The sequence below is a fragment of the Pygocentrus nattereri genome, chromosome 20 (genome assembly GCF_015220715.1).
Source record: "Pygocentrus nattereri isolate fPygNat1 chromosome 20, fPygNat1.pri, whole genome shotgun sequence".
NCBI classification, from domain to species: Eukaryota; Metazoa; Chordata; class Actinopteri; order Characiformes; family Serrasalmidae; genus Pygocentrus; species Pygocentrus nattereri.
Window position 1 is genome coordinate 17,740,366 of NC_051230.1, and position 22,034 is coordinate 17,762,399.

Sequence of the window (22,034 nt, forward strand, 5' to 3'; positions counted from 1 at the left end):
TCAGTCAGTTCATGGTTCCTTCAGTTATGACAAGTCGTCCAGGTCCTTCCAAAGCAAAGCAGCCCCAGACCATCACACTGCCACCACCATGTTTGACTGTTGGTATGATGTTCTTATGGTGGAATGTGGTCTGAGCTTTACTGCAGATGTAACAGGACCCATGTCTTCCAAAATGATCAATCTTCGGCTCATCAATCCACAGAATATTGTCTCAAAAGTCTAAATGTTTTTTCAACAAATCCAAGAGGAGGTTTTGTGCTCTTTTTGGGATGGAATGGTGTACATTGACCTTAACTATAGCAAGTGAGACATGCAGCCAAATAAACCAGTGTGAAGGTGGAAGAACAGACCACAGTCAACATAAACGAATCATTTTATCAACTTATTTCTTCAACACATTTTCCCATGTATAACACAGTTGCAGTTGTAGATTAAGTAGTAGTCTCTGTAGTCTCAGGGATGCAAATTTGGTCCGACAGGTGTGTGTGTGGGGGGGGGGCGCAATGTCAGGAGGCTTAAGCCTACATACTGCAATTCAAACATAAAGGTATCATAGTGTCATACAGTTGATGGCTTGTAAGTTAATACTAGATACTAGATGCTAAACTTTAAAAAAGTTTTAAGGGAACACTTGAGATATACTGTACATCGAGCATGTTTATGAAATGATTCTAAGGCAGTTTGCTCTCAGGCCATCTTTCCGACTGATGATGGTTACATTGGAAAAGTACTTTTGTGACTTTTGCTCACCTCTAAACTGTTGTCTGAGTTATTATGATGTCATTATGCCCCAACAGGCAGGGAAGGTAATATTAACCAATACAATAATGTTTTTCCTTCCAATCATACCCACCTATTGTTACATGAAAGCTCGTAACATAAAAGCGACCCTCCCTGGTACTTTGTTTTACTCTGAAATCCCATTACTGTATGAAAGAAAAATGGCCATTTACATTAACAACAATGGCCTCATCAACATGTTCCTTGAGCATGTTCAGTTATATCATGTAATATTGTATAATATAATCATCTAATTTAATATAATAAAATTATACTTAGTAAAGAGGGAAGTAACATGTAGCTTTAATGCTGCCACTGGGACCAGTTCTCAGAAGATCTTAAATGTGCCCCAAATTTAACATTTTTAAAAATAAAGCTTAAAACATTTATTTTTTCGTGTGCTTGTAATTGAGGTCTAAGACTTGTTTCTAAAGACATTATTCTTACTGCTATTTAGTTTTCCCATTGCAACTTTAATCTGTATTTAGTTATTACCTGCTTTATTTACATTAATTTATCATTTTATTTTTATTTAAGTTTTAACAGCACTTGTCTTTAATTGACCTTTAAAGTTTTGATTTGTGAATTTCCTTTGTGCATAAAACTTGCTATGCAACAAGTTGCCTATATATTATATTATATTATATAAATGAACTACAACTACTGACATTTCTATGACAATTATCCACTGATAGTAAATTCACCATTTTTGTTAATGCTAAGTTAACTTGCTATATTATCTCTAGTAAATACTGCTATATTATTGTACTTGCATTTATAGTTTGCTGTTGCCCTTGAGGACCAGGAAAACTAAGATAATCAACAGATTCATCAAAAACCTTTTTTAAGTTTTTGAAAATGTAAGTCATACCATTGGCCACATGATGGCAGTGATAACAAGTCTTGCACTGAGGAATTCAATTGATATTAACATTATATTGCATGTAAGTATTCACTCCTCCATGCATTGAATTCAGATGTTCCAATCACTTCCATGGCCACAGGTGTATAAAACCAAACACATAGGCCTTCAGACTGCTTCTACAAACATTTGTGAAAGAATGGGTCACTCTCAGGAGCTCAGTGAATTCCAGAGTGGTACTGTGATAGGACGCCACCTGTGCAACAAGTCCAGTCGTGAAATTTCCTCACTACTAAATATTCAACTGTCAGTGGTATTATAACAAAGTGGAAGTGACTGGGAATGGCAGGAGCTCGGCCACAAAGTGGTTGGCCATGTAAAATGACAGAGTGGGGTCAGCGGATGCTGAGGCGCATAGTGCACAGAGGGCGCCAACTTTCTGCAGAGTCAATCACTACAGACCTCCAAACTTCATGTGGCCTTCAGATTAGCTCAAGAACAGCATAGAGAGCTTCATGAAATGGGTTTCTATAGCCGAGCAGCTGCATCCAAGCCTTACATCACCAAGTGCAATGCAAAACGTTGAATGCAGTGGTGTAAAGCGCCACCATTGGACTCTAGAGCAGTGGAGATGTGTTCTCTGGTCTGACGAATCATGCTTCTCCATCTGGCAATCTGATGGATGAATCTGGGTTTGGCCATTTCCAGGAGAACGGTACTTGTCTGACTTCATTGTGCCAAGTGTAATGTTTGGTGGAGGGGGGATTATGGTGTGGGGTTGGTTTTCAGGAGTTGGGCTCAGAGTTCCAGTGAAAGGAACTCTTAATGCTTCAGCAGACCAAGAGATTTTGGACAGTGTCAGGCTCCCAACTTTGTGGGAACAGTTTGAGGATGGCCCCTTCCTTTTCCAACATGACTGCGTACGAGTGCACAAAGCAAGGTCTATAAAGATCTTGTTTAGTGTGGAAGAACTTGACTGGCCTACACAGATTCCTGACCTCAACCCGATAGAACATCTTTGGGATGAATTAGAGCGGAGACTGTGAGCCAGGCCTTCACATCCAACATCAGTGTCTGACCTCACAAGTGCGCATCTGGAAGAATGGTCAAAAATTCCCATGAACACACTCCCAACCCTTATGGAAAGCCTTCCCAGAACAGTTGAAGCTGTTATAGCTGCAAAGGGTGGGCCGATATCATATTAAACCCTATGGATTAAGAATGGGATGTCTCAAGTTTATGTGCATGTGAAGGCAGACGAGCGAATACTTTTGAAAATATAGTGTATATACATATAAATGCTATATCTGCTACTGTCTCAGACTCAGTTTCACTAGTGCCATACATGCCCCTTTCATGTGTGTCTCTTTTGGCTTTAGCGATTTTAGATGTATCAGCCCAGTGAGCTATATTAGCATTTACAAAAGTCATGCCAAACTATGCATTTACATTTACATTTACATTTACAGCATTTAGCAGACGCTCTTATCCAGAGCGACTTACAAGAAGTGCTTTGTCAGTCTAAAGTATCTTGCTAGTTACCAATAGCTTAGAGAAAAGACAGTCCTGAGTTCAGATACTGCTAGAGACAAATATGTCACTGCAGACACCAAGAGAAAAAGAAACAGAGTTGAATGCAGAACTCTGTGCCATTCAATGCAATACAATAACAATAAGATACAATACAATAAATAAAATAAGTGCAGCTTATTATTCAATGCTCATTTAAGTGCTAGTTCAATGCTCATTTAAGTGCTATGCTTTGGGATACCTACTCTAATGCAGAACAAATCTAGTCTATAAACATCTGGCTAAAATATTTAGATTCTCAAGAAAAACTGAATTAGATCCAAAACTGAAAAAAAAGAACTAAAAATTTTATTCAAAACTCATTCATACCATTTGTAAGTGCAAATGGCTTTAAGAAGACAGCTTTGCATAAATGTCTGTGTGTGCTGTTATACTGTTGAACTGTGAACTTTAAGCATTATTATAAAGTCATCAATTCACACTGAACCTTTGTACACCTCTTCACCACCGTGGTACTGCATGTGAATTGCAAATCTTTTGTATAGCCTATGATGCCTTATATGACTCAAAATAGCTCAAACACATTTGGCTATATTGTATACTCATGTATGTATGTATCTCATGTATGTATGTATCTCATGTATGTAGAATGTGAATAATCTTAAACTGCATTTGAATTGAATTGAACTGGGCTCTTAATTTCATGCTGCATGGCATGTGGCATTATGTAGCTTTATACGGTCATTGTTGAATATTAAGTTTTATTCCATTTCCAACTCCTTTAATACTTGTTATTATAACTTAATTAAATGTTACTTGCTATTTACTTTACTTTATTGATCCTCCTACATATTCATGATTCTATTTTCTGTTTATTTTCAAAATACAACTAGCAAAAAGGGCTTTTAACTGTCACATGCATGTGTATAAGGACAGTAAAGATAATGCACCTGTGACTAAGTCATGCTTTCCATACAGACTGAAAACCATTTATATATTCAAATATAAGCATTTAACATGTTGGTTGGTCACACCTACAAATTCCCATCTTTTTAATCATTGCTGATATATTCAGAAATTATAAATACAAAATTCTGGTTGAATTTGGCATAAATGTCAATTGTTCAAAATGGTATTCACGTGTGGTTTAAGGCACTTCAAGTCGTAATAAATTATTTCATTATGCTCTTCGGCTAAGACTATCTGCAGAATGAAAAACAAGTTGTATCATATTCCACTACAGGCCTGCAGGTGATTTTTGAAATTGGAGAAAATGGAAAGATGACTAACAGAGCTTATAATTACTTTGGCGCTCATCCACCTAATGTTTTCCCAAAAGCTACTTTCCCTGTTCGAGATTATCTCCTGCTCACCCTCAGGCATCGCCCATTCTTGTGAATAATCAGAACGGCTTGCTATGCATAGTAACTTCGGTAATGAACATCATGTAAGTGTTGCTCCAATATGAAAATGAATCTTTCTCTGGATATTATTTACAGTAAACTTAAGTAATAGACACACGGCCTACTGTGAAATATTTAATAGCCATCCATAGTAGCATTGTGACTACTGCTTTTCTTCACAAGTGAATATGAATGTTTCTTGCATGCTTGCCCATAAATAAGAAAAGAATTGCACTGCATTGTTCCAAAAGCCTACCTTATACTCACATTTAGTATAAAGTGAGAAAACATTGTGTGCTTATTTGAAATTTTGAGCTATAAGGTATCATGCTTAAGCAGTTTAACTATTGATAAAGTTTGGAGTGCTGGGTTTGGCCTTCCACTGATTTTTCACATTTTCTGTATAGTTGAATGGTCATTCAGAGTGATTTAATACTCCATGCTAGAGAAAATGAATGATTTGTTCACAGTGGTGGTGATAGGAACCTAAATTCTACATCACAGGGTCTTTTCCAAAGCTTTATGATGAAATTTTGGCCTGAAGCATATTTTAAAATAAATAGTGCCCATTTTCTTTTTTCAGATTTAACATTATTTTACCTTTACCAATATTACATAAAAACACAGTAGATGTGTGTAGGTTCACTGATGGTTTTGGATCATGAGTAAAATAGCTATATTTCCATGGTAAACATCCTGGCCTGCTTCAGCTAATCACCTTCTTCCCAAATCCCTGACTGGCTGGGTTAGATGTATTGAAGTTAAGTAAGGCAGCTTATTGGATACCGGTTGGAATTAAACTATGCGGGAAGGCAGCTCTCCAGGTCCAGGGTTGAGATCAATTTTATATAGGTAGCTAATATAGCGTTAGGAGTCTTGGTTCTTTCCTGAATGGGGAATCAAACTCCAGTCTGCCAGGTGCAATGCAGCAGTGTTAACCATCACTTTTCTGGGCTTTAGCTTGTGCTTCATGTTGCATAGGGGGTAACACCTCTGCTCCCTACCAAGCAGTTTGGAGTTTGATTCCCCATCCAGGCATGAATATCCTTCTGCAAGCATCCCTGGGAAAGACTCTCAACTCTACAATAACCTACCTATGTAACATTAGTAGAAGCTGCTCTGGATGAGAGTGTCTGCCAAATGCAGAGGGAAACCCCTTAGTAAGAGAACTCTCCTATGGGTTATGACTTCAAGAGTTAAAGAAAGGCCCTAATGTGTTAACTATCAGCATAATTAAGAAGTGACAGAGGAATCAACCAATCATTTTTGGTTTACAATGAGTGGGAGATGCTGCGCATCTTATGAAACACATAAACATGCTGCCAAACAATTGGCCAAATATGATATATTTAAGACCCAAGCGAGCTCATTACTGGAGAAGAAAGCTAATGACTTACTAAGGCAAAGTGTTAAATGGTAATCATGGTGCAGAAGTGGAAAATGGAGGTTAATTCATTGTGCTGTCCTGATAAAGTAGCAATTAAAAAAACAAATCACCCAATCTAAACGCTACTATTTAGAATTTGAAGTAACATATTTACCTGCAATGCTATATATGACTCATGAGCTGGGGGTTATGCCATTATAGAGGTGTCTTGATGTAGAAATGATTTTACTGTGCTGGAACGTTTATCTAGTAATAACATCCCCTATACATGGCGCCCTACCGTTTATTTGTAATAGATGGGAGCGAGGAGGCGGACGCATGTGCTGAGGTAAGCGAAGTTTTTAAGGGCAAATCCAGGGTCATAGTCCAGACAGTCCAGGTTCAAACATCCAACACGGAGAGCAGGAGGGACAGACATGACGAAATGAAAACTGAATCCAACACCAAACACCACGAGAATACAATACATCCGCCAATTCAGACAAAGACCAGTCAAGACAAAGGCCAAACACAGGGCTTCTATACAACAGGGCCAACAAGGGATCACAAGACACAGGTGGGAACAATCAGGGGCAGAGTCACTAAACAAGGGGGCTGGACTACAAAACCAAAACAAAGAACATGCGGCTAAACCAAAATACAACACAAACACATGGACAGGACTGGGAGGGGCTAATCGTGACATTATTATACATTTTTTAATGACATCTTTTTTGTGTGTTGCTCATATACTGTGAAGTAGTTAACGCTTGCCTGTTGAAACCATGCCAAGGTGATATTTGATAGGTTTATGAACTGCAAAGACTGTATAAGCCCAATTTCCTGATGCAATATGGTTAAGCCAATGAGAGAAGCTGGTGGAATTACATTGAAGTTCTGATCAGGATTTCATGTGCAAGCCTATACAATCAACGCCAAGACAGGATATTCTATTGAAACACTCTACATTGTCACCAGGGGTCATAATCAACTTGAAGACACATAAATATCATAAAAAGATTAGAATTATAGGGTAATACCAATTTAAATGACTAGTCAGCAGTATCAAAAACTTTTAATATAGGCCTATAAATTTAATATACATACATACATAGTTTTACTTATTTAAGGTGCACACATGTTCAACTGAATGGGATACAATGGGATGTTTGCCTTCCCAGAAGAGTCTGTTACTCCATCAAAGGAGGGCAAGCTCCCTATTAATGACCTTCAAAGTGAGTACCCATTTTTTAAGTGGCAGATTTAATATCTGTATGTCAAATTGCTAAGATGGATGTAATGTCAATCAGAGTGGTTTGATGTGAAATGCTCCACTCTAGAGACACTTACTGAGTCAGATGTTTTGCAGTGCTGGTGATAGGAACCAGATGAAGAGCCCCTAAAAGCTGCATAACAGAAAGTGACTATATGAGACATTGTTGTATGAAAGTTCTGAGAAGATTTTGGACTAAAACATCCATATTTGAAATACATTTGTGGTGGAGGGGCACATGCAGGGCATCACAAAGCAAAATAGTACCTACGAAAACTTCCATCATCACCATTACATAAGAACACTGGGAGTTTTAAATAACAAATAAAATGGCTATTGTTGTGCTGGAGACATTGCAGCCCCTGGTTCCTATGAACACCGCTGTGAAAAGCGCTCTTGCTGACATCTCTTTGCTGAAATTTTGAAAAATCGGTGGAAATTCCCCTTTTTATTTCGGAAGAAACGTTGGTTGGGCAGGTGTCTACAAACTTGTGGACGAGCAGGTGCTTTTAAATCCCCCCGTGCGGGAACAGCGCACGGCTGCATGTATGTGTTCGGCCGGACCGCGTCGGCTCCTGCGGGGTCACTTTGCCAACATGTGAGGTGACATTTTAAAGCCACGCGGGGGCGCCTGGAAGGGCGTGGCCTCGCAGTGGCTGATTACTGGAGAGCTACAGAAAAGGGGCGTGCCCTCGCCGCCGCCCAGCCAATGGCTGTAGACCTTGCGTGAGTCGCCATGGTGACGGTGTCCGGCTTGAGTGCGTGACAGGTGCGCGGCAGTCAGCGGGGCTCCAGCATGTACTCCAGAAGCAGGAGCGTGCGCGTGCCGTCCGACAGCCAAGCCAGAGAAAAGTAAGTTCATTTCTTTTAACGGGAAGAGAAGGAGGGAGGAGGAGAGAGAGGAGGGGAGAACCCTGCCGCGCCATTACGGGAGCCAGGCGAGCGGGGAGGCGCACACGGCTGCGTTTGAATCAGTCAAACAGTCCCGGCTCTGAGGAGAAGAGCTCGCGCGTCACTCTGTTTACGTTAGACGTTTTGAAAGATGTGTGAAGGAGGGCGAGGCTGGCTGGCTGGCTGGCTGGCCGGCTGGCTGGCTGGCTGGCTGGCGCGGTTCCGTGTGTGGGGTGTCGTGTGTTCACCGGGCTGTGGTTAATTCGCCGTTGCTGAAAACATGGCACCGAATTCTTCCACCCTGGCCAAACCTTCAGCTGCTGCTCTGACTGCTGCTTTGAGTCCTCCTGAGGGGCTGAGACGAAAGTCGGCTCTGATGTGATGATTCTCTGTTGAAAAGTCTCGATTGCTCTGATTCTGGTTTGGCTCCTAAAAATACGGATTGTGTTTACAGTCACTGTAGATTAAACTAACTGTCCTGCTGTCTCATTTCTGATCGTAAGCCTGTGTGTTTACCAGGTAAAGAAAGTTTTAAACGTGCTGTTATGGTCCTGCTCACTTTACACTGGCGTCCTGTTGGCTTTCACACTGGCTCAGGTCTTGCTTATGGCATTTAAAGCTCTTATCTTCCAATAACCTGCATGGCTTGGCTGGGGCTGGCTAGATCACTAGCAGCTCAGTTGGTGGAAGATCATTTTCTTAAAAGCTCCTGTACTTTCTTAAAAACTATTCCAGAGAATATTAGGAAAGAAAGCTTAATTGATGTTATTAAATCCAGGTTAAGAACATTGTTTTTGTCCCACACATGGCTAGAAATACTGTGGCCCATTTTATATTTATTTGTAATTGTGATATTATTTTGATTTAGAGAATAGCGTTTTTGTTGGTCCAGTGTTTCACTTATATTTAAATAAAATAAAAAGTGCTAGATAAGTACATGTTTATTATTATTATTACTACTACTACTACTACTACTACTACATAATGTATTCTCCTAAGACCAGATCTTTATTGGGCATTTTAATTTCCTTGTTATTTATAGCTAGTAATACCTGCTAAATTTACTGATTAACAACTTTCTCTGCAAGGCCAGAGTGGGCCTTGTTTTCAGACCCGCAAACTCTTACAGTATTTCTCCTGCCACACACACCTGCGTGCAAACATTGTGCAGATCTTAGAAAAAGATGAAGGCATTCTTATCACATATTTGAGCATCTGCTCAGATATGTCCTCATCCTCCTCAAGTAGCTTTTTCATTCTTGTCTTGTCAGTGACGCATTGTTTGTTGTTTTCAATTCTACCCATCTTCACATGATGCAGGTATGAAAATGGCTGTATTGATAATGCAAAAAAAAAAAAAGGTAATGAACTGTGTAGAGCACTGCCTCTTGCATTAGCCAGTACAGATTCATGATATTGCACTGAATTTGATACGCTAATCTCTTGAGCCTGATCTTAGGTTCTTAATCAAATTTCTGTTCCACTTTAAATAGTGCAACGTTTAGACACTAGTGCCCCTACAGGCATCTGAAGGCATTCTTCATTTGAGGTGGCATGGGGAATGAGAATAAGAACCTAACTTCAGCTTCATCTGTTTCCACTGCACAAGACTCAGTTACAATCAGCAAAATGACTATGCACCACTTGAGGTGGGGTCAACTGGTTTAATCTCTAAAGTACTACAAGTCTAAACTCGGATGTAACATTTAGAGTTTCTCTGAGCATTTTGTGCTTGATTCTATACATTAGCTCACAGTCACCGGCCCAAAAAGCTACCAGCTCACTTGGAATTATCCCAGCTCTCCTGATTACCCACCCTAGCACTGTACTATACAGATACTGAAGCTATGGTCAATCCTTGTGAACATGGATGTGAAAGTGTAATGTTTATGGCAAACATCCACTGCAAGAAACGTGAGCAGGAGCGTAAAAATGCCATAATTATTAAATATGCGCAAAGTATTTACAACGTTAAAATCCAACACTGTCATCACTGCCACTGTGTTAGTGCTTATAAGAGTAATAATTACTTGACATTCTTCATATTTACATGGTATGATTTGTTTCCTCCACTGAAAAGTGACAGGAAATACAGGATATCCCATTTTTGGTACTGTATTGAAATCGTTCCATCCTTACTTGCTGAAGATGGTAAGCTACTCTTGCTCTGTCATTTCACATTTGGCAGTGTTTTGACTTGATCACAGACCTTTCATCTGATAAATTTAGCCAGTTCATCCAGTGCGCTGCCAAAAAATCTAAATGTAAATGATCAAATTCCAGAAGACTTTAGTAGACTTTTCCTGTAGTTTTCTGAAAAAAAATGTTCCAGTGATAAAGCAGGCACGGTTTGTGTGTATTTTCATGTAAACTGTATGACCTACTGAGTGTCATTCCAGCCAGTATCCATGTTGTACAATGAAGCCTCACTGAAGCAGTCAGTTGTGAAAATGTTTCTGTTTGAATGTTTTTACAGTGTGACAGATTTCTTACAGTTTCTGGCTGTGTTTACTGGGGTTCAGAGCCCTGTGTGCCAGCAGGATGCTTTATGCTTTCTTTCAAGAGAGTGACACCAGACGTAGCCTTTTAAAAAACTGAGTTCTCTCACGTTGTGTTTACAGCCCTTTATTCAGCTCATAGCTTGCTTAAGCAAATAACATAACCTTGAAGCTCATATGTTCTGTTTGCCAGTGTTACCTGTTTGACAGTCTTGATGGATGGATGCTGCTAGAAACGTCGACTTTGATTTAAAAGTTTACATTGATGACAATATAAATCAATTGAAGAGCTTTATTATTGTCTTACTTTTATTAACTGATTTATGAAGGAGCATGGGTGTGGGCTCATTGATTTGGCTTTAATGGTGGGTGGCCTTAATGGTAATTGCATGTCAATCTACTCAGTGGCATGGGAAATATCAGGGAGTGAATCTTAGTGTTTTTTTTTTACATATTTCAGATTCAGATTCAGATTCCTTTATTGATCCCAGGGGGAAATTGCAGTTGTTACAGTTGCAGCCGCTTATGTAAAAATAAACACTTTACTAATAATTTAAGACAATATAGAGAGATTTACAGTATGTACACAGGATTTAAGTACTTATGAGTATAGTAAGGTGGCAGTGATTGTGATAGTAATATGGACCATCAGGTATAAAGCAGTTACAATTATTTAAATTAAGTTAGTGTCCCTCTGAGTTATTGCACACACAATTGTTATTATTGCACATACGAACAGTTTCGTATTGAGTTATAGAGTTTGATGGCCACAGGTAAGAATTTTGGTGATACATTGCGATGTAAATGTAGTAATTGTGTGTTCATACTTACATATTGTAGCTGTTTAAAGTATATTGTGTTATTAATGTAGCCGTATAATTATTGGGGTGTATCTATTCACAGAATAATTTGATTCGGCAGTATACAGAGGTGTCTTGATTTGATACTTTTTTTGATACAGCAAAAATGAAGTGTGGCTTAAAATGTGCCCTACATTGATGTGCTAATGTTTCCATTTTCAACTAATAATATTAATTTCAGTTATTAATATTAATAACTGGCGGCACGGTGGCGTGGTGGGTAGCGCTGTCGCCTCACAGCGAGGAGGGCCTGGGTTCGATTCCCCGGCCGGGCGGCCAGGGTCCTCTCTGTGTGGAGTTTGCATGTTCTCCCCGTGTCTGCGTGGGTTTCCTCCGGGTTCTCCGGTTTCCTCCCACAGTCCAAAGACATGCAGTCAGGCCAATTGGACATGCTAAATTGCCCCTAGGTGTGAGTGTGTGAGTGACTGTCTGTGTCTGTCTGTCTGCCCTGCGATGGACTGGCGACCTGTCCAGGGTGTATCCTGCCTTTCGCCCAAAGACTGCTGGGATAGGCTCCAGCATCCCCCCGCGACCCTGACGGAGAAGCGGCTTAGAAAATGGATGGATGGATGGATGGATATTAATAACTGCTACTTTAAACTACACTATGTAAGTTTTGGGGATTTGGAGACCTCTCTGGTGGAAAGTTGTAATTGCACACAATATGGGGAAGAACATTTTGTTATGTCTGTAGTTTGGATCCCTTCCCCAAGCAGCTGAATCTCATGTTTCAGAGTGCCTTGAAAGAGTATTGAAATAGAACTCAAGGTCAAGTTAAAACATGGTGAAGGACATGTCTTCTGAGGATATAAGTGAATTATCTAGTGTCATTATATGTGTATCAGTGTATTATTGATTTTGCAAACATTGAGCTGAACCTTGTTTTTGAACCTGGGCATCTGACATCAATATGTAAAGATTTATGATGATGTCAAAAATCTGATCCAGTGCTACTGACTTTTAAATTATTTCAGGCTTTATAGGATGATTCGCAGCAGATCATGCACACATTTTTCCCCCCAGATTCAGTAATGCTACTTCTTTCGATTTTAACCAAAACTGACGTTGTGCAGCTTTAATGTATTGCATCATAGTTGAACATGTTCAGTGTACTTTTATCATCTCATATGCTGGGAGGATGCAGAGTTGATATATTGAGTTGTTGTGAAGGTTTTGATGCGCTCAAGATTCAGCAAAAATAAATCTGAAAAACAAGTGCTTAATATTGAGGTATTTTGTACATGAAGACCATGTCAACGTTTTAGGTGCTTTCAGCTGCTCTTTATTGTTTGACATGTTAAGGTATGTGCGAGAAAGAGAGATGTTCTGGAGGAGTTAAAATGGAATACCAATTTTAAAAAAACTCTGTTATTCCATAGTTGAAATGTAAACAGAGTATTTTAGAGAGGTTTGGTGTGAAATAGCTCATTGTAGTGGGACAGACTCAGATTTCTTTTTCAGTAATGGTGAGAGGAACCAGGGTTTGCAATGTCTATGACGCAAATATAACCATTCTATTTACTGTCTTAAACTAGTGAACCTACCTGAGTTTTTAAATTTAATGTTGATAATGGTAAAATAGTGTAAAAACTGGATATCTAATCCAGTTATATTTATATATTTATAAACTTGGATATCTTATCTTTACTATTGTAAAACAATGGCCCAGACATCAGACAACATATTCATAACCATTTCATGTAAAAGCTTTCGGTGATGTAATAACCACTGTGCCACTGTGACACAGTTGACCTGATGGACTCCTCTCTCAAGATGTCAGATGTCCTGACATCCACTTTAAGCCTCATCACTTCTGTGCCTTTTTCTGAGACTTGGACATTTGTAGGTATTGCAGATCTTGGTTTGTTAACTGAAGCAGTAGCAGCTTCTGTTGGAATGGAACAATATGTAACTAAGTTTATCACACAGCACGCTTCACTGTCCCACTCAGCCTTCCAGCTTCCTCCCTTCTCTTGTCACAATCAGCAAGCAAGTAAGCAAATTAATGTGATTACGTCTCCATCCTCCCCTGTGCTTCAGCGTCTCTGATTGGCTGCATTAGGACATCAAGACCTATCCTGCCGAGTGGGTGCTTGGTGATGTGCAGAGGAAGGCTCATGAGATTTGCATAGGATGATGATGCTTAGAGCCGCCGACTCCTGCTGTCACTCAAACCATTGCATCTTATCCTCTGCTAAAGGACTAAATGGGCCCGACACAGAAACTGGAGCATTATAGAGACAGTGTGTTCTTTTTGGACATATCTGTTTCACATTCAGCCAAAATGAGCAGTTCGTGATAAGCCAATTACGCAATAAAGCATAATATGTAGCATCATAAAATTACACAGTTTGCCTGTTGTAGCAATGCTTGATTATATGATTTTGTTATCAGGATAAATTACATCACAGGCTTTTCTGAGTCTAGTGGGTGTCATCAGTACTTGATGAACACTTGAAGAACTGCTTCTATCATTTTGCTTCACCCGATTGTACCTAAAACTCATTACAGACCAGGTAGACCCTTCATGGCAGTTATATTCCCCGATGGCAGTGGCCTCTAAGATAAATGAACCTTGCCACACTGCACATATTGTTGGGGAATGCTTTGAGAAACATGAGAAAGAATTCAAGGTGTTGCCCCAGTCTCCAAATTCCCCAGATCTCATGTCATCACATTCCCCAATCAAGCATCTGTGGGATGTGCTGGAAAAACAAGCCTGATCCATGGCTCCACCTCGCAACTTACAGGACTTGTTGGTAACATGTTTGTGCCAGATACAACAGGGCACCTTCAGAGGTCTTGCAGAGTCTATGACTCGCAGATCAGAGCTGTTTTGGTGGCACATGTAGGGTCAACAGCATGTTAGGCAGATGCTTATAAAGTTTTGGCTCATGTGTTGGTGAAATTGTTCTAAAAAGCTGTGGTTAAACAGTCTATTCTGTAGGCAGATACTTGTTTGAAAAGCTACCTCTGTGATACAGTGTACATTAAGGACATCTTAACACCACAGCGTCAGTTTTCAGACTGGAAAACAACAGGAAAAGCACATAAGCAAAAATTTGTCTCAGCTCTCGTTCATCAGGTGAACTTTCAACTAGCCAGAAGAAGGCAAAGAGTGAATTATTTCTGGTATTTACAATTCCGTTCAAATTAAAGACAATATACTACAACCACAACTTTTGCTTAACTGTGCTTTATTATATTTTTTAATGACAAAGACTAAGACTGAAAATTACTATTACTATTATTAAACAGAAAAGCAAAGGATAAAAAATATCACCTTTCCAACCCAGTACAACCATTTATCACAGTTATTGTCCATACAGTTACCCGGGAAGAAGGACCTTAAGATCAGTTCAACTTGAAATCATGAAATATCTGAATGAGTAAACAGCTGATTGGTGTTCATACAAGCAGTATCCCAATTCAATGTAAAGCAAATGTGACAGTGTTTCTTAGGAACTACATGTGGATCTGTCTACACTTTTTTCTCTGTTTCCTTTTTTTTCTCTCTTCTGTTTCTCTCCCACTGCACTCTCTGTCAATCATCCACTCTATAACCCAACAAAAACGCTGGCATGCCCACAGATGTGGTGTCCCTCTGTGTACCAGACTGCTTGCCTCTGGTCATTCTCATAGTCGCAGACTAACTCCTAGTTTGTCCTCTCACACATCTGCATCACATTCTGTGTTTTTTTTTCTTTTCTTTACCACATATCATATCTTGCTGTTCTTTAGTTTGTGCAGTGAGTTGAATACACAACATTAGCAAATTGGATACTGTAGCTGCAGCTAAACTAAAAAGCTAGTTGTTAAGATATACATAACATTGTAGGCTAAGTGCCTATTCCAGTCATATTACTATAGGGTCAAGGACAAGAGTATGATTGAGAAAAACATACTTTAAACCCTATTTATAAACATGATTTGTTTGCTTGTCAAGAGCAAGTTTCCAAATAAAGGCAGATTTTTTATGCATTTCTGAGGGTACAATGGGGTAAACATCCAAAATTCAACATATAAATATTCATCAAAGCCGACATAAAAGGACATTATAATGTGACATTAAATGCCCATTCAAATGTTTAAAGCTACCTCTGCAGTAGGATGTTCAAAGCCAGTATTATAGTAATATATAATAGTATTATGTATATATAATATATACTATAGTATTATGACACCACAGCTAGGGATAGAAAGACCATACAAAAACAAACACAACAGCAACATTCAATTTTGTCTCTAATTCGACAGCTTTTCTAGATGTTCTGAATGAAGTGCTGTGTTTTTTGTATAAGCTGAATAATGCTACTACATTCAGTTACAACAAGGTAACCTTTTCTGATCAGCCAATGCTCCAAATGTGGACACTTCATTGCATTATAGGCTGCTTGATTTTGTTTGTATTTACAGTGGAAGGAACACCTGTGGATTTTTTCAGATCTGAAGCAAGAGTGGAACATGGTTTTATTCTGTCTCATAAGGATAAAGGCTTTAAGAGCTGTGTATCTGATAGTGACAGTTTTAGTGGTTTACCAGGTCTTGCATGGCTGTTAGGAATCCCATTTTCTCTACATCTCTTAATATTTTTTGATCGCCTGCTTTTTTCACTTATTTTCCTTCGACTGTCCTTTTCTTTATGCAGGTGGATTAGCTTATACTTAATCTCCTCAGAAATAGTTCCTGAAAAATGAATAACATATACTTAAAGGCCTTTTTGACTGGAAATGAAATAAATGAAGGATCATCTCTAAATTTTGCATGGTATTATATATTAGGCCTGTGTCACTTTTTTGACAACCATCTCACTAGCCCAGTATGAGAATCACTGGTGTAAACACTGTGTGCTTGTGGAGACACTTGATAATTTATGCTTTATTACATTATTTACATTATTTTGCAAACTGCAGTAAATGCCAGAGTTCTAAGTCAATTTTATGCCTCCTAAATCTACAAGGAGGTGCAAACTGACTCAGTAGTTAAGAATATTCCAGAGGTAGCTGCAACACCACCTAACTCCCCCTTGCCACCGTAATTGTACCATACACTTTTAAAGGAGTCCCTCATAAATAATGAATTATTAAGTAATGCATTCTTTATAAATGAACTGGTGTTGTGTTTATTAAGTTTACGGTATAAATGGCCATTAAAAAGTGTAATAATTGTATAATTGATTGCAACATGTTTTGGTTGCTGCCTTCATCTGGCCAAGTCGGTGTCTATGACGATCACTGGGTTGAGTGTTAGTTTTAGAATTAGCACAGAAATAGGAATTTTCATCATTTGTAGCCTCAGGATCTTGCAGTCCGTGTTTACTGTTGTGACACGTCCCGGCAGTAGGGTTCGTGTGTTTGTTTCAGAGGGTGAGTGCTGGTTGAGGTGAGGAGATTTGTTTTGCCATTTGTGAAAGGGAATTTTTCCCTGTTGTCTGTAAATGTTTTTCATCACCATGGTTGCAATCCATTTTTGTTCTCATCCTGATGTCTCTCTCTTCCCTTCGTAGATCTCCTCATTACTCATTCTCCCCTCTCTCTCTTTCTCTCTCTCTCTCTGCGTGTCCTCCCTTTGTTTGTTTTCTCTCTGTTTATCTTTCTGAGTCTCTTCCTCTTGTTATTTATATTGGTGTGTCTCTTTGGACATGAAAGCTTCTGAAAGCTCTCATTTGTGTCTGCCATACCATTTCTGACTCGTAAACACAAACACACCACAGAATACCCTGCTTTGCCACCTTCATATCTGCTTCTGTCTGTGTGGTATCAGACCGTTGAGGACTCGTTTGGAAAAACAGAACAGAGGCTGCTCTAATGGGACGCTGCTGGCATCAGCATGAGCTTAATAAAGCTTGTTTGTGTGCCTACCTCATCATCGCTCACTAACGTGTAGTCCTGGAGGAGGAAGCCTTCATTTTCCACATTCATATCCATGTAAAAGCTCAACTGCTGAACACTGAGGATGTTTAACCGGACTTCTAAATCCTTAGAAACCACGGCTATCACTTGACAAATTGGTGGTGTAATTTCATATCAGTTATTTATGGCTTGTAGCTCAGTGAAACAAGCAGAGGCATTATGTGGATTCTAAACTTCCAGTTTATACCACATTTGTGCCTGTAAGATTTTGTACGATTTGAATTCGATGACAAGTTAATATTGTGAGTAATCTTGTTTTGGAAAAGACATTTTTTTTTTTTGTCATTGTTTGACATAGAAGTGGAAAATGGTCAAGACTCGAAGCTGTCAATCAAGAATGTACAGTGGGGTCCAAAATCTGAGACCACTAGTGGATATGCCTCAATTTAGTATAAAGATTTTCATTACAAATTCTGTTATCTGCACAACTATTTGAAATCAAAGCAGAATCTTTGAAATTTTAACATGAATTTTAGAATTTCTTAGTATTTGATATTCTTCTTTTGCTGTAATGACAGCGTGCACTCCAGCAGGCATAGACTCCACAAGTTTGTGGAGCCAAAATATCTGATGAGCAGATCAGATACTCCTGAGAGTGGAAGAAATGTGGCAAAAAACTGACCTTTTGATACAAACCATCAACATGGTCAATGTCAAATATTGCAGGATCTTTAATATTTCTTCTTCATTTTACTTGTGATAACTTTTTTTTGTTGAAATTGTTCTAAATTCTAAAATGTTAGTTTATTTATATGTTTAAATGTCAGATTTTCAGTGTGGTGTCAGACTTCTGGACCCCACTGTATATCAAATGTTTATTGTTTATAACTAGTAAGATTCACAAAATTAATTACTGTGTCTCTCTAAACCACAAAAACTGAGGAGTACCTGATATCTGATTTGTTAATATATTATTGTTTCCATTTTCCATTTACTAAAGCATTCAACATGATACATGTGTAATTTTTAATACAGTACTAACCATGAGGTAAATATTAGACCTGAGCTAATATATACTTGCATTGGGTCTGCTTTTATTCCCTGCTCTCAATTCTGAGGTAAACAGGAAGCGATGCTTTCAGAAGAGGGAGTGTTGGCCCTCATTGTGGGGTTTGTTTCATTTTTATTGTGATTTCTACAATGTAATCAGCATTAAACTGAGTACTTTATTGACTCCAGGCTGTTGAATGTTTTTTCCGACACCTGTGCGGATTGAATTGATAGGTACCATACATTGCAGTGTTGCACTCCTTGTAACTAAATATGCAATCAAATATGAAAGTATGTTGAATTTGAGTGACTAAGAACTCTAGACCTCTAAGGGTTAACCTGCATACATGAAAACCCCTTTAAAACAGTTCAGCCCTGTTATCTTCCAGAGATCGTTTGCCAATATTTATGCAGTCGTTCCACATTAAGCTGTGAATATGATGCAAGCAAAGTAACACAGCGTTAATTCTTACTGCCTCACTATGAAGCAGTGAACCAGAGGAAAAGCCATTTCCTTCAGAGCAGCCTCTCTCCAAAATGACTTTCAGTGACTCTTTTTCCCTGATGCATTTTACTGGCACACGCGGCCTTGCTCTCCATTCCCTTTAATGAGAGTAAGTGATGGTCACATGGGCTCACTCTCTAGTAGTGTACCATTTTGTTCCTTTCTTTGCTTATATCAGTCATCTCCAGAGCTCTGTGCAGCAGCCAAGTGGGAACTGATGAGCATGGCCTGATCATCAGAGAAATATACAATAACTACAGTGTCAAGTTCATTTTAAAGTCAATGAAAAATAAAATGTACACAGTTTTTTCAGCCAACATGATTGGTGTCTGTTTTTTCTTTAGTTATTCACTGAAGCTACAATCTTCATGTAGCTAACCTATACTTAGTGTTGTCAGAGGCCAGAGTAGTGTTATAGCGTAGAATTATTTAAAAAATACATATACGGGTACTAGGGGTGTGCATTCCAACTAGTGTTGATATGTGAATATTTGTAATAACTCATGAATGGATATCTAGTTAACCACAGGGAAGGATAAACAACAGCAAAAATGAAAGAGAAAGTGACTTTAACTGAGAAAAATGTAGGGCTGCAGGCAACACTGAGAGAAATACACTTCAGAGTACGTTCTATTTTTTAAAAATCCGAACTTGGGAAATCGATAAGATTTCATGTTGGATGATTAATCGAGGCTGCCTCTCCATGCATTTATTTTTAAGAAGAAATTAATTTGTCACCAAATGCTTTACATTTCATAATATGCATATTTTTTATAGACGTAATAGTCACTTAAACCAACACTACACACTATTTAGACTGTGAAGTCTATAAAAATCCCAAAAGAATTTACTATCTGATAGGGTGTTGATACTATAGGAAGTTTATTGCTTATGGCTGCAAACATCCAGGAGGGTGGAGCTCCCTCTGGTGTTACGCATTGATAAAACTGCAAAGATGAAACACTACGCTTGAGTTTCCTGTCTTTTATAACTATTTATTTTACGCCATATTTCAACAAAACATCCCCAAATTGATATTTGTTTGAAGAAATACTGCGACTCTTTAACAACTGTGACTGTGACTGTGACTCTTTAAATGAACTATAATTCTAACTATAATGAACGTTAGAAGAATAGAGCAAGCCACTGCTTCTCGGCCACAGTCCAACTCATCTCAACCACACACTGCTACATCACACTGCAATGTCAATGGCTGGATCTGCGCTAGACTTGGGATCTGGATTTAGTGCATCTTTTCATTTGAAAACAGATTTATAGATAATAGAGAATTTTAGTTCAGCTGCAAACTAGGTGCATACTGCATAAAACCTGAATGTTAGCCTTTCAGTTACATCAAAGCCAGATGGCATGCATGCTATTTTTATGGTAGGGAAAACATAGATAAATAATAGAAGCTTATACTCCATCAGTTATAATCCATGAAATTTGATGAAATGTATATCAAATAGCTAGAAACAGTAGTGTCATGTAGCTTGAGGCCTGAATATTGTCCAAAATGACATAACTAGACTGGCAAGAAAGTAATGTTAGAAGCCCAACAAGTTCTTCCCTGCCCAGGTCTTGAGCCCTGCTTTCCCACATGCACTACTCGAAAATGACTCTGTCCTGAACTACTAATCTGTAAGCATACTTAAGTTATGACTATTATCACTCTCAGTTCTAATTCTCCGTTCACATTTAATGTGATTTAGTGAAAATTACATATTGTGCAGCCCAAGCCTACTATAAGCAAGTCTACTCAATTAGCCTCATTCACCGATGTCTTCCTTCTTCGCACCTTTGCTTGAGTGTGTGTATGGATTCTGTTCATACCTAAGAACAAATCCCAAATAAGAAAACATTGGTAAATGTCAGAATCTTCATGAAAACTACATAAGTGAGCTTTAAGAAGAAATTTCCTCTTAAGAATGTTTAGTGAATGAGGCCCAATGTATTAAATTAGCCTGGTAGCACGAGTACAAAACTAAAGAAGCTAATATTTGACACCAAACGCATCTACATCTGGAGTAAAAACAAATTGTGCAAATTAGTTTTTTGTTTGTTTGTTTGTTTCCTTTATTTATTTATTTATTTTTGCCACACTATGACTTTAATATTTGTGTAAAGGAGATTTACACATCACTAAGGTCATAATTCTCTCAGTCATCCATTCTTTCTAACACAGACAACAAATTTAATGATTTTCCTACACCTTTCCACTGAAGAATATATTTTTTCTCTAAATGCTGTTATTTGGAGAGTTATTATACATTATAGTATTTCTGTGCACCTCTCTTCCTTTTTTATTTTATGGTCCAGTGGTTCTGAAATGTTTATCTTGTCTTACATTAAAGGCAGTCTAGCTTCCTCGCCGGTTCCGCTCCATAGCCTTTGGCTTTTGTTCAGCAGGGAAGTCTTTCTCTCTCTCTCTCTCTCTCTCTCTCCTGCTAGACGCTCCTCTACTCGAGTTTAAAGGTTTGACGGAATCTCGGGAGTATTAATTGTTGAGTTCTGCCTGCGACCCCCCCCCCCTCTTCTTTCCAGCCGCCCGTTCTCCTCCCTCAACTCCGGCTGTCTTTCATCTTGGTTTCCATAAAACCCCGCTATCATTATTCCAACCTCTGCACCATCCTCTCTCACATGAAATGCCTCCTCCTGTGAATACTCCTTCCTTTTGGTTCCGGTACATTTATTTTTGCCCTGTTTTATATTTCATGATTTTTTGGGGGAGTTTTTTAAAGTCTCTGGATCTTGCAGATGCTTACAGAAATGAGAAATAGAGCCTGTGCATTTGAAATACTAGCAAAAGCTTCCTTTCATGTCTACGGAGAAATATTTTCAGTAAATTTGGCTCAGTGGTGCAGACCATGCCAGCACACAACAAGCATATAAACCCCAGGCAGAAGTTGCCCTGCCTGGGGAGAAGATGAGTCATGAACCAGCTTATTGTGAGCCATTGCAGAATAATTTATGAACTTAATAATTGTGGCAATTAGACTGGTTTGAGCACTACCATGTTAAGTTGGAAATTAGCTCTGATGCTACAGTATTCTGCCAGCATTGTGTCTATGGGTGTTGCCAAGATCTCCAACCACATGAGTGCAGATATAAAGAGAACTCTGGCTACATTGGTCGTATGAAATTGACTAGGCATTGCCCTTCGG

The 22,034-nt window shown here is 38.8% G+C and overlaps 1 protein-coding gene across 5 annotated transcripts in view; it reads left to right on the forward strand.

Annotated features, from left to right (window-relative positions):
• Positions 1-7,928: 7,928 nt before the first annotated feature.
• Positions 7,929-22,034, forward strand: part of si:ch211-130m23.3 (uncharacterized protein LOC558547 homolog) — a 49,347-nt gene continuing 35,241 nt past the window's right edge. For all 5 annotated transcript variants that reach the window (XM_017695570.2, XM_037531773.1, XM_017695572.2 and 2 more), the window contains exon 1: positions 7,929-8,066. In XM_017695570.2, coding sequence (XP_017551059.1) covers positions 8,011-8,066 — 56 coding nt within the window. In that variant the 5' untranslated portion in view covers positions 7,929-8,010. The remainder of the gene's footprint in view (positions 8,067-22,034) is intronic.